Here is a 13,223-nt window from a genome sequence, read left to right as displayed (position 1 = left end):
CAAAAACCAAATGAAGAAATTATAGTGGATAAAAGATCACAATTCATAATGCAAAAAAAAATGAGAGTGAATTTAGTAAAAGGTCTAGGATCTTTAGTGAGGAAAAACTACAGAATTGTACTGAGGGACAAAGAAGGAAACTTGTTTAAATGGAAAGATATACCACGATTCTAGATAGGCAGATGTCACAATGATGTAAAATATAACATTTCTCCCTGTATTAGTCAGTTTTAATCAGAATTGCAGTGAAACCCTGACAAAATGATTCTTAAAATTTTCTAGAGGGTAAAATGAATCAGAATAGTCAAGAAGTTTTTCAGGGAAAAAGAATGAAGGGGAATTTGTTCTAGCAGGTACTAAAATTTATTTTAAAGCTATATATATATATATATATATATATATATATATAATTTAATTTAATTTTTTAGTGGTTTATAACATTATATCAATTTCATATATACAGTATTATATATTAATTGAGTATGGGACTAGTACATGACCAGTAAAAACAAGTAAGCAGTCTTGAAATAGACCCAAAAGTGTATGTGAATTTAGTATATGATAGAGATGGCATTTGCGGGGAAAGGGGTTGTAACAGCTGTCAAACAGGACAGGAACTGGATTTGGATCCCTGACTCATACCTGTGTATGTTAGGATACTATTCTGTATAGACCACAGACAAAATTGCTGAAATGGCTACCCCAAAACAAAGTGGTTTTGACAAAATAGAGGTTTATGTCTGTTTCATGTTGCATCTCTAGAGGTAAGTAGTTCAGGACTGAGAGGGCAGTTCTGCCTCTTATAGCTTCCACCCTGGGTCCGACGCAGCTGCTGTGATTCTCATCCTCTCTAGCCAGTGGGAAGAGGACCAAGGAACTGAGAATGCATGTGCTTTCCCTTTTAGAGTGTGATTGAGAAGTGGCTGACAAATCATTCTACTCACACCTCCAGCCACCTAACCACTGCCAGCCCAGAGAAGCTAGAGTACAGCTAGTGTGGTTGCCAGTAGCCCAGGGGATCCATAATTAAAAAGGAAGAGAATGGATACTGGTGTAGAGCAGCAGTTTCTGCTTCATATCCTACTCCAGATGAATTTCAAGTTTAACATCAAAAGCAAAGCTTGGAAGTTCTAGGAGAAAATATATATGAATTGTTTATAATCTTGCAGTGAGGACAGCCTTTAAGCAAGACAGAGAAGGCAAAAATCATGAAAGAATTTTTATGTGTTCACATTTATTAATATTAATAACTAAAAAAGGGAAGATATTTTAAACAAAGTTAAAGACAGACTATCAACCGGGAAAAATATCGTGACATATAAGATATAGGTTCTATCCTCAATGCAAAAAGAACCATTAAGAATTAATATAAAAAAGAATATCCCTAGTAGAAAAATTAGTGTAATCATTACAGTGTTTTATAATGGCAAGACATAGGGTGTCTATCATTTGGGGGAGAATATCTATACAGTGGAATACTTAACAGCCATTCACATGGTGTTATATATTCTGGTCCATAATTATCTCTAAACACTTGGGCTGAATATTCATACATTTTGCTGCAGAAATGTGAGAGTTTTACAATGTATGGCATTTGTACCATGTTTCTGTGGCTATAAATGTATGAATATTCATATTAAGCGGCATAAATAAAGGCTATAGATAACTTCATGTCAGTTGAGGTCAGGTTTTGCTGCCAAATGAGTGTTTTTGTAAACAAATGAAAAAACTTGTGCTTTTTAAAACTTTACGGATTTATTTATATATTTATCTAGTGAAACGATAAACTGTATAAATAAAAAAGAGTATGTTATAAAATATTAATATAAAGTCCATTTTAATATATATAGAGAGACATTTTTCTCCTTCAATGCACAGAAAAATATTTAGAATGAGAGCTGCCAAATGTTAACATTGGTTCTAATCTTTGTTTTATATTTTTCTAAGATTTCAAATTTTTAGAAAATAAGCTCATATTGGTTTTATTATGAATAAAGATAAAAATGACCTTTTTCTGTTTTCAAATTTTCTTTTCAGTGATAAGATGTTTCCAGCTTTTGGTTTTGGAGCTCAGATCCCACCTCAGTGGCAGGTAAGAGGAACTCTCATTGCGAAGCTTTGCCTCCTAGCAAAGCAAAACAAGCCTCATCAGTCCTTCTTTCATCTTTTGACAGGTTTCTCATGAATTTCCAATAAACTTTAATCCGTCCAATCCCTACTGTAATGGTAAGTTAAAAATAAACATGAATTTTTAAACTGAAAAAAGCTACTCAAATTTCCTCTCTAGGTTTCTTTTTGTGACACATTGAATTTTCTATCATGTAAAGTAGTAGAATTTTGCCCCAAGTTGGTGGTTAGCATGGTAATGATAATAATGCAGATCACTATGATGATGATGAAGATTGCAGGCTAAATTCTTCTACCTTAAGAGTTTTACTAGAACAAAAGATTCTCAATCTTGAGGGTAGATCCATAAGAATATGCATATTATTTTCACATATAAGTTGATTTTAAAATAAACCGTCAATGAAAACAGGTCATTCAGTATACAGATGCTTTTCTCAGATTAGCAGTTAACTCTCTTTGAAGAAAAAGTGTCTAGCATCAAATTACTTGTTACACAGGGTTCTGTCAGGAGATGGGGTGGGCTAAAGAAACACAGAACTAAGCTCCAAGAGTAGCTTTCCTTTGTGTGGAAAACAGGGACAGGCATTTCTTTCATTTCACTTTTCTGTTTATCCCTCAAATATTCCAGTGCCTCTTCCTTTTTGCCACATTGAGCAATCAACCTAAAATGCCAAATCTCCCACAAAAGTATGTAAGACTGAAGAGTTTGGAGGAGGAAAAGATATAGGGGCAGAGGCATAAAATTGTAGACAATAAGCTAATTTTCTGCAAAGGGTCCTTTTAACAATTATAAAACAGAAGAGAGTGTTCTTTCCTTCCCTTCCTAAATAATATCCATAAAGTAGAAGAGCATGACCATTTTGTTGGGAGTAGTTTGTATTAGGATTTTCTCCTTTTTTCTGAAACTCTTTTCTTGTACTAATTCAGTGTTCTTTTATGCACTTTCAGTGGCTGGTTGTGACCTTTTGTATCCCTAGGCATATGAAATTGGGAATCTTTTTCTTTTCAAGAAATGTGCTTCATGCTTATGATGAAATTGGAACAATTTTTGGAATTTGTTGTAATTAGATTTTATTTATTGCAAGTAAATATGGATGACATACCATGGGATAATTCATTTTAGAAGTTCACTTACTCTGTGAGTAACATGAGCCCATCTTTGGGCTGCCACCAAGCAGAGCTTTTCTGCTTTTGGTTTAGTCTGGAAAAAACAATCAATTTGATGTTAGACAGAGGAAATACTACACAGAAAAAATACAGCCTTATTTTAAGACAAGGAAGTTTAATCCCGTTTTCCTAATTAATCATCCACCTTAGTTGCCCAGAAAGAATATGTCTAACTTGTTCCCTTGATGTAGTGGAAAGATTTTAGCATAATTTAGTTTTAGTTGAGGAATGGAAGGCAATTGATGTTTATGAAGAAATTTAATTAACAGTTTTGTATACCTTGAGATTGACAAGCAAGCTAGATGATAAAAATGGAAGAAAATATTACTATTGCTGTGGTTATGGGTTAAATTTTTCTATAGCATATATCATTACAGTAAGATCCTGCTGCTGGCCTATGTTAATATTATTTTTGTAACTACTGGACTGACTAACCTCTAGTTCCAGCCTCACCTTATGCATGTAAAATCACCTCTATGTATAAATTAGTTACATTCTCAAAGGTTGTTCATAAGACCACTTATTCCTAAACTCAAAGTGCCTAAGAGGAGTTTATTGGCAAGTGGAGAGACTTGGTCTTGTGAAGCTTTTAAACCAAGTATATGCTTTTCCTCCTTATTGATCTATGTCCTGCTGGACATTTTTTAAGCAAGAGACCTGTTTTGGTTTGCATTAGAAGTCTTTTAAGATTTTCTTATTAATCTTAGCAAGGCACTCTTGGGAATTTCTAGGATTTCTAGTCTCTTACTTACATCCCAGACACTCTGTTGTGTATTAGGGGCAGATTCATCAGCAGTGCTTTAATCAGGAATGCCATTCAACTTTTGATAGGTTGTGCTATTGTAATCAACAGTCTCTAAATCTCAGTAACTTGTAATGACAATAATTTATTTCTTGCTCACTTTACAAATCACTTGGTGCTTGGCTAGACTGCTGCGCTGCTCTGTTTCTACTCATTCTGGGTCTCGGGCTGTCTGGGATATGCTGTTCCCATGGCAGAGGGGAAAAAGCAAGAAAGCTGGCAAAAACAGGCCGTGATTCTTAAAACATCTGCTTAGACATGGATGTCATATCCATTCATATGCACTGGACAAAGCTAGTCAAATGGGCCTGCCCAGTCTTCCATTACATAATGCCCAGCAGGCCTAAGGTGCACCCCATAAACAAATGCTTTAGTGTTTCTGCAGCAAAATGTGATAAATAACCTGGAAGTGAATATTTGCAATTAATAGAGTCTACTGTACCATGCTTAACCTTATATGATATTTCTGTAGAACCTCTGGTCATATATGCAAAAGTTTTTCCATTTTTTCAGTTACGTTTTCTTACCTTGTCATCAGTTGTATGCTGCAGCATCTTTTGTATGGTTCTTTTTCCATCAGTCTTATTCCCAAAACATATCAAAGTTAAGCAATATAACAACCCTACTTTAGATTAATGAATAATTTGGCTGAGGTGAAAACACATGCCTTCTAGTGGGGGAGAGTAAAGTTTATAGGGTTTTTTTGTGATAGAGCATAGCTATGGAGTTTTGTAATATTATATACCTTAGAGAACTCCTGAATATAGAACTTTTGACTGTTTAAAGCACTGTATGTTGGTATATAAATTAAATTAGCCAGTATGGTGAATAGTAAACAATTAAATTGTGCTTGAGAATTTTTAATCCTGCTTTTTTTGTCTAGGAATTCAAGGCATTATAGAGGCATATCGGGCCTGCCTTCCTCAGATAAAACTCTATGGACCAACTAATTTTTCTCCAATCATAAATCATGTGGCCAGGTTTGCTGCTGCAGCCACACAACAACAGACAGCTTCTGTAAGTGCCCTGTCGCCAGGGGGCAGGGAGAATGTGGATTGGTTGTTGTTCCCAGAGCCATTTTTCTGTTTATTTGGTCTGCTGAGATACAAAGACAGGGCATGAAGCAATGATATATCATCCTTGGTTTGGGAGTAACATCTGTTGTTAAATTAGTGACCATTAAGAACAAGACAACAACTAAACAACCTGTATACTTATAAGTTTTTTCTCTGTCTTTTGAAAGAATTTTCTCAGGTAGGTTCTCAAAAAATTTTTTGAAGTAGCCTTAGCAAGTTTAGGCTTCAGGAGACCTACCACTTCAGTTGCTGTTGCAAAATTACTTAGCATACTAAAGAAGTTTGAATTAGAGAGTCATTACCTGTTGGACCCTGGATACCAAACCCCGCTCAGCTTCAGTATCCTCAGAAATAAGCGATAAGTACCTCATGCAGTTGTTGAAAGAGTGAGAGAAGATAGTTCATATAAAGTGCACAGTGCCTGAGTCAGAGTAAACACTCAGCACATGATAGCTACTATTATCAATCTTATTTCCATTTTAGACTTAAATGACCCAAAGGATGGAGTACAACTTTATGTAACATTTTACCACTCTCTAAAATGATTCATCAGAGATGATGGGATTGAGAGAAAGATTTCCTCACCTTGAACCATATCCATTTTTTAAAAAGTATGTTTTAGTTTGATGAACGATTCTACTTCCTCCGTATTTGATCTTTTAAGAACGGAGTTGCCACTTGCTCCCTTGATAGGTACTTTGACATATTCAGTACTTCAGGTAAATCAGAATGTTTCAGTGCTAACTGAAAGTTTAATCTCTGACATTTAGTTGTCTTGCTTCTGTGTATTTATGCCAGCCCTCTTTTGTGGTCTGTTGCACTTTTAATGAAACTACAGTTTTTGTATCAGTTAATTTCCTTGTCATCAGAGAATCTTAGAATATTTCATATAGATGGTATCCTGGGTAGAGACTGACAAGGAAAATGAGCAAGAAAGAGACTAAATGACTCATCAGGCTGGAGATGTCATTAACCATTGCTTTTTTTTTTTTTTTAACATCTTTATTGGAGTATAATCGCTTTACAGTATTGTGTTAGTTTTTGCTGTATAACAAAATGAATCAGCTATATGCATACGTATATCCTTATATCCCCTCCCTTTTGCATCTCCCTCCCACCCTCCCTATCCCACCCCTCTAGGTGGTCACAAAGCACTGAGCTGATCTCCCTGTGCCATGCAGCTGCTTCCCACTAGCTATCTATTTTACATTTGGTAGTGTATATATGTCAGTGCTATTCTCTCACTTCGTCCCAGCTTACCCTTTACCCTCCCCGTGTCCTCAAGTCCATTCTCTACATCTGTGTCTTATTCCTGTCCTGCCCCTAGGTTCATCAGAACCATTTTTTTTTTAAGATTCCATATATACCATGTTAGCATATGGTATTTATTAGAGTCTAACCATTGCTTTTATTGTTGGGGAGCTCGGCTGGCTCAGTGGACATAATTGTCTTTCTTGGCAGCAATATTTTGTGCTCTTAATCATTACCGATGGCGTGATCACAGACCTTGATGAGACCAGACAAGCTATCGTTAACGCTGCCAAGCTGCCTATGTCCATCATCATTGTCGGAGTCGGAGATGCTGACTTTGGTGCCATGGAGTTTCTGGATGGTGATGGTGGAAGTCTCCGCTCCCCGTCGGGCGAGATAGCCATCAGGGATATTGTCCAGTTTGTGCCTTTCAGACAGTTCCAGAGTGTGAGTACCACTCCTCCCTACTCTTCATGCACTCTAAGGTGTTTGAACACAGACCTTTGCCGGTCCATAACCAGGCAGTTGAGTAGGTGTCAGGGGTTGTTAGAGTGTGTGAATTTTCCATTTGAAGACCCTTGATTAAATTTGGCAGTTTTTTTTCAGGTTGTATACTTGTGTGCCTCTTGCAGTCCATGTGATAAATTGTTTAAAAAGATGTTGTTGTGAATGTTTTAGAATATATTTTATCTTTACCTGTGTAATAACAGAAAAACTCTATGCAAGTATATGATGAATTTACCAAACTACAAGTTGATTTGATGAAAATTGTAAACAGTAAACTGTTTTACCCAGTTTAATGGTAACATCTTGTAAAACTATAGGTCCAGAATCCTAACCAGGATATTGACTTTGATGCAGTCAAGGTCCAATATAGCAGGCTATCTCATGTAGCCCTTTTATAACCACATCCACTTCCTTCCCACCTTCATTCCCTCCTTAACCCCTGGCAACCACTAGTCTGTTCTCCATTTGTATATGTTTGTCATTTCAACAATGTTATATAAATGGAATCATACAGTATATAACCTTGACACTGGCTTTTTTTCACTCAGCTTTATTCTCTGAGAGTCTTCCCAGTTGTTAAATGTATTCCTTTTTGTTGCTAAGTAGTATTCCATGGTGTGGGTGTACCAGTTTGTTTGACCATTCACCCAGTGAAGGACATCTTCAGTTGTTTCCAGTTCTCATCTATGACGTACAAAGGCTGCTGTAAACATTCGTGTACAGGTTGTTATGTGAACATAAGTTTTTATTTCTCTGGGATAAATACCCCGAAGTGCAGTTGCTGGGTTGTATGGTTGTTGCATTTTAGTTGTTAAAGAAACTGCTGAACTTTTCTGGCACAGTTATGTCATTTTACATTCCCACCAACCAATGTATGAGTGGGGGTGGGTGTGGGGAATGATGTGGGTGTGTATTAAAAAGGTGGTAATGTTAGGGATCTTTGTGATGATGAAACAGGTCTGTATCTTGATTGTGATGGTAGTTACACAGATCTACCCAGATGATAAAATTACATAGAACTACACTTGTGTGCACGCACACACACACACACACAAATGAGTGCATGTAAAACTGGTGAAATCTGAATAAGTTCTGTGAACTATACCAATGTTGGTTTCCTGGTTTTGATATTGTACTAAAGTTATATAAGATGTTATCTTTGGAGGAAACTGGGTGATGGGTACGTGGGACCTTTCTGTACTATTTTTGCACCTTCCTATGAATCTGTAATTATTTCAAAATAAAAAGTTAAAAAACTTAATACCAAGTGAATGAAAGGCCCACATTTAAAAGTTAAAGAGCAAAAACATTATCATTAAATGCCAAAATGAGGGCAGCACAAAAGTACTTGATAAATGTTCGTGAGCATACTCAAGCATTCTTAAGTAACATTGCTTTATTCCATGTTTCATGGACAGTACCTGAGACAAGATAGAAGCTAGGAATTGGGAACTAACTGCTTTTTCCTAGTCTTTTATCAAAGTGCCAGTAAAAATTTGGTTGCTAATAAAATTGCTTTGATTTTGTTTTTTCACAAGGCTCCAAAAGAAGCGCTTGCTCAATGTGTCTTGGCGGAGATCCCCCAGCAGGTGGTAGGCTACTTCAACACATACAAACTCCTTCCTCCCAAGAACCCGGCTACGAAATGAAAGGAGCTCTGGTCGCCTGAGCAGAGAGAAGTCTTTTGTGCTGTGTGGAGCAATGGATTTCCCTCTGACCCCAAATCATGAATCTGTCATTTTACACACTTCTCACGAACCCCAGCATTTATGATGCAAACCTAGTTCTCTATGGATTATGTCTATTTAAAGCATTCTTTTTTACTTTTTTTGGAGGAAAGTGCTAACTTAATCTTTGCCCAATCAATTCAGTGATTGCTAGTGATTTACAGTAATTGCAGTGAGGCTATTTGGATTAGAAACTGGTGTGAGAAACGCGGATTTTGTTCTTGTGGTTGTTTACTTTCATATGACGAAAATGTTGTTTTTGAATGTTTGTAAATAAGAAAGAGTGGAAAATTGTTGGAATGATGCGAAGGTTGCTGTGCTTTGCTCTAGGCAATATATGTTTTATAAGCCAATGTCCATGCCTGACAACAAGGGCTTCTTAAATTAGATGATATTGAATTTGTTTCTAGAACTATACTTAGTGCTATTCCATGGGATAAAACTACCTTTACTTGTCCCTGAATTTTGCTGCAATTTAGACATGCACAGTTCAAAACAGCATGCATCCTTATAGGACTTCATGAAAAGTACCGAATGAGAAGGAAAGGCACATATTCAGTTCTTAAAATTGTACAATCAACAAGTAAAAGGAACCTCATGTAAGTAAGCCATTTTTATTTGCCTTCCTAGATCTTTCTTTTTCATTATTGAATACCATAAACATGGTCAGATTTGACCTTTTCATTGATTGTATGTGACACTCAGGATTCTGTATCTGCATTGATGATAGGTAGCCCTAGATTCAACATTATTAGATTATTTTAATTGGAGTTTGTTAAAATGGTTAGGATGGGTTTATCCAGGAAAACTGTAAGAACCAAACATATAAGGGGAAATTCAGAATTCTATTTCCTTTTAATCAATGAAAGACTTTACTTATTAAAAAAGGCAATGTTTATACTTTCCTTGTTAAGGTCCCATATATTGATTTGTACATTTGTGTAGATTCATTTAGATATTCTCTCTTTTTTTTTAAGTAACATTTTTAGTCTGATTTTTTTAAACTCATGATAGTGGTTATTAATCAAAATCATATCTTATGTTTTAATAATGAGCTATTTCCTAAATCCAGAATGTATTGTATTAAGCATAAACCCTGTTATAACTTTAAAAAAAAATCCAGTTGCTGCATAGGATAGAGTGCGTTTTTATTTTTTTAGTAGAATTTTTTTTCTGATTTTTATCCTTTAGAACATAATACTTAGCAAACATTACCTTTTCAGAATAGATTCAGTAACGTTTTATTGAGGAGCTGTGTGCCAAGTACTATGCATATCTGTGTATTGGCCAGTCATCTTGAACAATTTAACATTGAGAATTACGTGTTTATTATGGATCTGTAAATGGATGCACCCTAAGCCTATCGGTCTTACTGAAAACTTGCACCACAGCTCAGGTCTCTTGTTCCCTGAAATGTCTGAAGCAAGCGAGCTTTCAGCCACGAACAGCTTTTGGCTTCTCAGAAACTGCTCATTGCCAAGGTCAGTCTGAGAGGGGATCTGCTCGCCACAGTGGTTGCCTAGCCCAGGTGAGCAGTTAACATTTTCCCACTTAGCTCTCCTCTGGATATGTGTTGTTAACCTGAAGGTACCTAACTAGTAGTCTGTTGCTCTATAGTATGTCTCATTAGTTGACAAGTCATCTTGACATCAGTTAGGCGAGAAAAGAACTGATGATTCTTCCAATAGTTCGGAGCCTTTGTTGTCTAAGATGTCCTAATTTCAGTTCTCTTTGTGTGCTTGGAAACAGCATATATATGTTACAGTGGTTTTCAGAATTTTTTTTTTTAAACACATGAAGCCTTTAAAAGAAACGATTACATATGTTCTCAATGTATGGTAAAACAGAAGTAGAGGTTTTCCGTTTGAAGCTGGGGCAGGGTCCACAGCCCCACTCACTGGGCCTTCTCCCCACTCTCGGGAACCAGATCCTGGCAGCACCTGAGTCACCTGCACAGGACACCTGGAACCACTGGTCATGAGCATTCATTGTTTTTATTGGCCAAATGACAATACTTCTGTCACCACTGTCACATTGATTTGTTCTTCATAATTTTATATTCTGATTTTAACCAGAATTGTTCCCTTTTGAAAATTAATTTTGTATTATGCATTCTTGATTTGGTTCATCAGTAGATGCTATTATTCATAAGACCTGTGATTCCAGCAACTTAGAGTAACTGATACCTTTTTGCAGTTTTGAATAAAAGCATTTATAATTTCCAAATTATCATTTTATAAAATTCTTATAGTTTCAACATTTTACCTCATCACATGCTGATATAGTATTGTTTTATATTAAAATAGTCCTTTTCCTTATTGTGCCACCATTCATTCAAGTGCCATTAGTTCTTTTTTTTTTTTTTTTTGCCATTAGTTCTTAAAATGCATTTAAAGAAAAAATAAGCAAGTTTACTTTCACACTTCATATAAACAGATATATTACAAACATATATTAGGGTGACAGTGCCCTGGATAGATGTAATATTTCTCACATCTGCCTGTACTGAGAAAATAGCAATTAGCATGGTCATGTCACCTTGTGCTTAGAATTGAAAAGTTTAAGATCATAAAAATTTAAAGTCAGATTAGGGATTTACAACTATCCGTTTGGTAGTGCCTTAGGCAGCCTTTCCAGAGTAAATTCAGGGCTGTGTTGCTGCCTCTGCCTTATTTGACATACTTTGCCTTTTTCATTTTGTAAATTTTCTGGAAAGTCATCTTCAGTCAATTTCTCCTAGTTTCTTTTTTTTTTTTTTTGCGGTGCGCGGGCCTCTCACCGCTGTGGCCTCTCCCGTTGCGGAGCACAGGCTCCGGACGCGCAGGCTCAGCAGCCATGGCTCACGGGCCCAGCCGCTCCACGGCATATGGGATCTTCCCGGACCGGGGCACGAACCCGTGTCCCCTGCATCGGCAGGCGGACTCTCAACCACTGCGCCACCAGGGAAGCCCTCTCCTAGTTTCTTTATGTGTGTGATTGATAGTCGTGGAAGTGACACATAAGGTAAGCTAGAAGCTTGGTTGAGATCTCGAGAGACTATTTTATGCTTTTATGGATCTCATACTTGATAATAAATGTATAAGTTACTAATATATGAATTGATGTTAAATGTATCTTGCATCTGAATTTCCTTTGTATAAAATTATTTTGTGGTGTGAGACAGTAGTGCCTTGTTTTCATTTTTATTCTTTCTCTAAATGTTATTCATTGAAAAGTTAGAAATAAAGTTAGTATTTTAATCAGCCTGTATTCCATATTTTACTGAATTAAACAGTTTGAGGTGTTTTATTATTTTATGGGATGTATTCACTTAAAAGATATTGAATGCATTCAAGATATTTTTCAGGGTGCAGAGGAACCAAGGGAAAGGTTCTCAGCTTAACGAGAGCAGCCGGAGAATTATGGTGCTCACATTTTATCAGTTGTGTTAAGCAGAACAGTATATTCACCTAACTTTTTTTGTTTGTTTGTTTGTTTTTGCGGTATGTGGGCCTCTCGCATACCAAAGTTGCCATCTTCATAGAAATAAAGGATTGGAGGAGAGAGAAAACATTAAATGAGTAATTGAGAGTCATGAGATTAGTGTGTGATATAACATATTGTAGGGGGGAGACCTGAACCATCTAGCTGTCAAGGAGCCCTTTCTTGAGGATGTGCTGAAAGATAAGAACTGAAAGTTCACTGGATAAAGTAAGTTTAAAGCATCTATGAACTATGGCATTGAATGTTTCAGGAATGGAAAGAATTTAAGTTTGCTGGAATACAAAGTGCAAGAGGGAAAGTGGTGAGAGGAGTGGAGAGGTGAGGTGGAGTGGTGGGTAGATGTTACATCCTGTGAGGGCCTCTGGGGCATACAGGGAGTTCATACTTAGGCTAAAAGTAATGGAATGCCACTGAATGGACTTGGCAAAGGACTGATGTGATCAGAGTTGTGTTTTTGAAAGACTGGAGGGCCTTACATTTTAGGGCAGATAGGAGGGATCCTGTTGCCAAAGTTGCATGGCCAAAATGGCTTTGTCTTGGTGAAGCCCTGATGTGGGATTTGGTGGTGGTCACCTTATGGCAGAAACTCAGCTGTTTGGTTACACACTTGCTAAGTTCTGGTTCTAGGTCAGTTTCTGAATTCTGGGCTTTTCCTGCCACAACCCTGCCTCCACATCAAATCACCTGTTAGCCCCATATCATCAATTCCTTAATGGTTCCAAGGCTCGCTCACACCTAATGATGACACAGATCTGCAGGATTGCCAAACCCTTGCTTGTAGCAAGACCATCACCGTTGTCATTTGTCACTAAGCGTGGCTGTGTTCGGCCAAATTCTCCAGACTACTCACAGCAGATTGTAGTGTCCTTGGAGAATTATACTTTGTCTTGGCTATTGAGTCTCTTCTTTCTTTCTTTTTTTTTTTTTTTTTGCGGTACGCGGGCCTCTCACTGTTGCAGCCTCTCCCGTTGCGGAGCACAGCCTCCAGACGCGCAGGCTCAGCAACCATGGCCCACGGGCCCAGCCGCTCCGCGGCATGTGGGATCTTCCTGGACCAGGGCACGAACCAGTGTCCCCTGCATC

The 13,223-nt window shown here is 37.2% G+C and overlaps 1 protein-coding gene across 2 annotated transcripts in view; it reads left to right on the top strand.

Moving 5' to 3' along the window:
* The window catches only part of CPNE3 (copine 3), a 44,914-nt gene extending 33,015 nt beyond the window's left edge, over positions 1-11,899 (top strand). For both annotated transcript variants that reach the window (XM_082674567.1, XM_082674568.1), the window contains exons 12-16: positions 2,038-2,092; positions 2,175-2,226; positions 4,980-5,113; positions 6,634-6,870; positions 8,469-11,899. In XM_082674567.1, the coding sequence (XP_082530693.1) occupies positions 2,038-2,092; positions 2,175-2,226; positions 4,980-5,113; positions 6,634-6,870; positions 8,469-8,579 (589 nt within the window). In that variant the 3' untranslated portion in view covers positions 8,580-11,899. The remainder of the gene's footprint in view (positions 1-2,037; positions 2,093-2,174; positions 2,227-4,979; positions 5,114-6,633; positions 6,871-8,468) is intronic.
* The last annotated feature ends 1,324 nt before the right edge of the window (positions 11,900-13,223 follow it).

This window comes from Grampus griseus (genome assembly GCF_964374135.1).
Source record: "Grampus griseus genome assembly, chromosome: 17".
Taxonomy (NCBI): domain Eukaryota; kingdom Metazoa; phylum Chordata; class Mammalia; order Artiodactyla; family Delphinidae; genus Grampus; species Grampus griseus.
The sequence above is the reverse complement of the archived record's forward strand: the minus strand, read 5'-3'. Positions and strand labels throughout refer to the sequence as shown.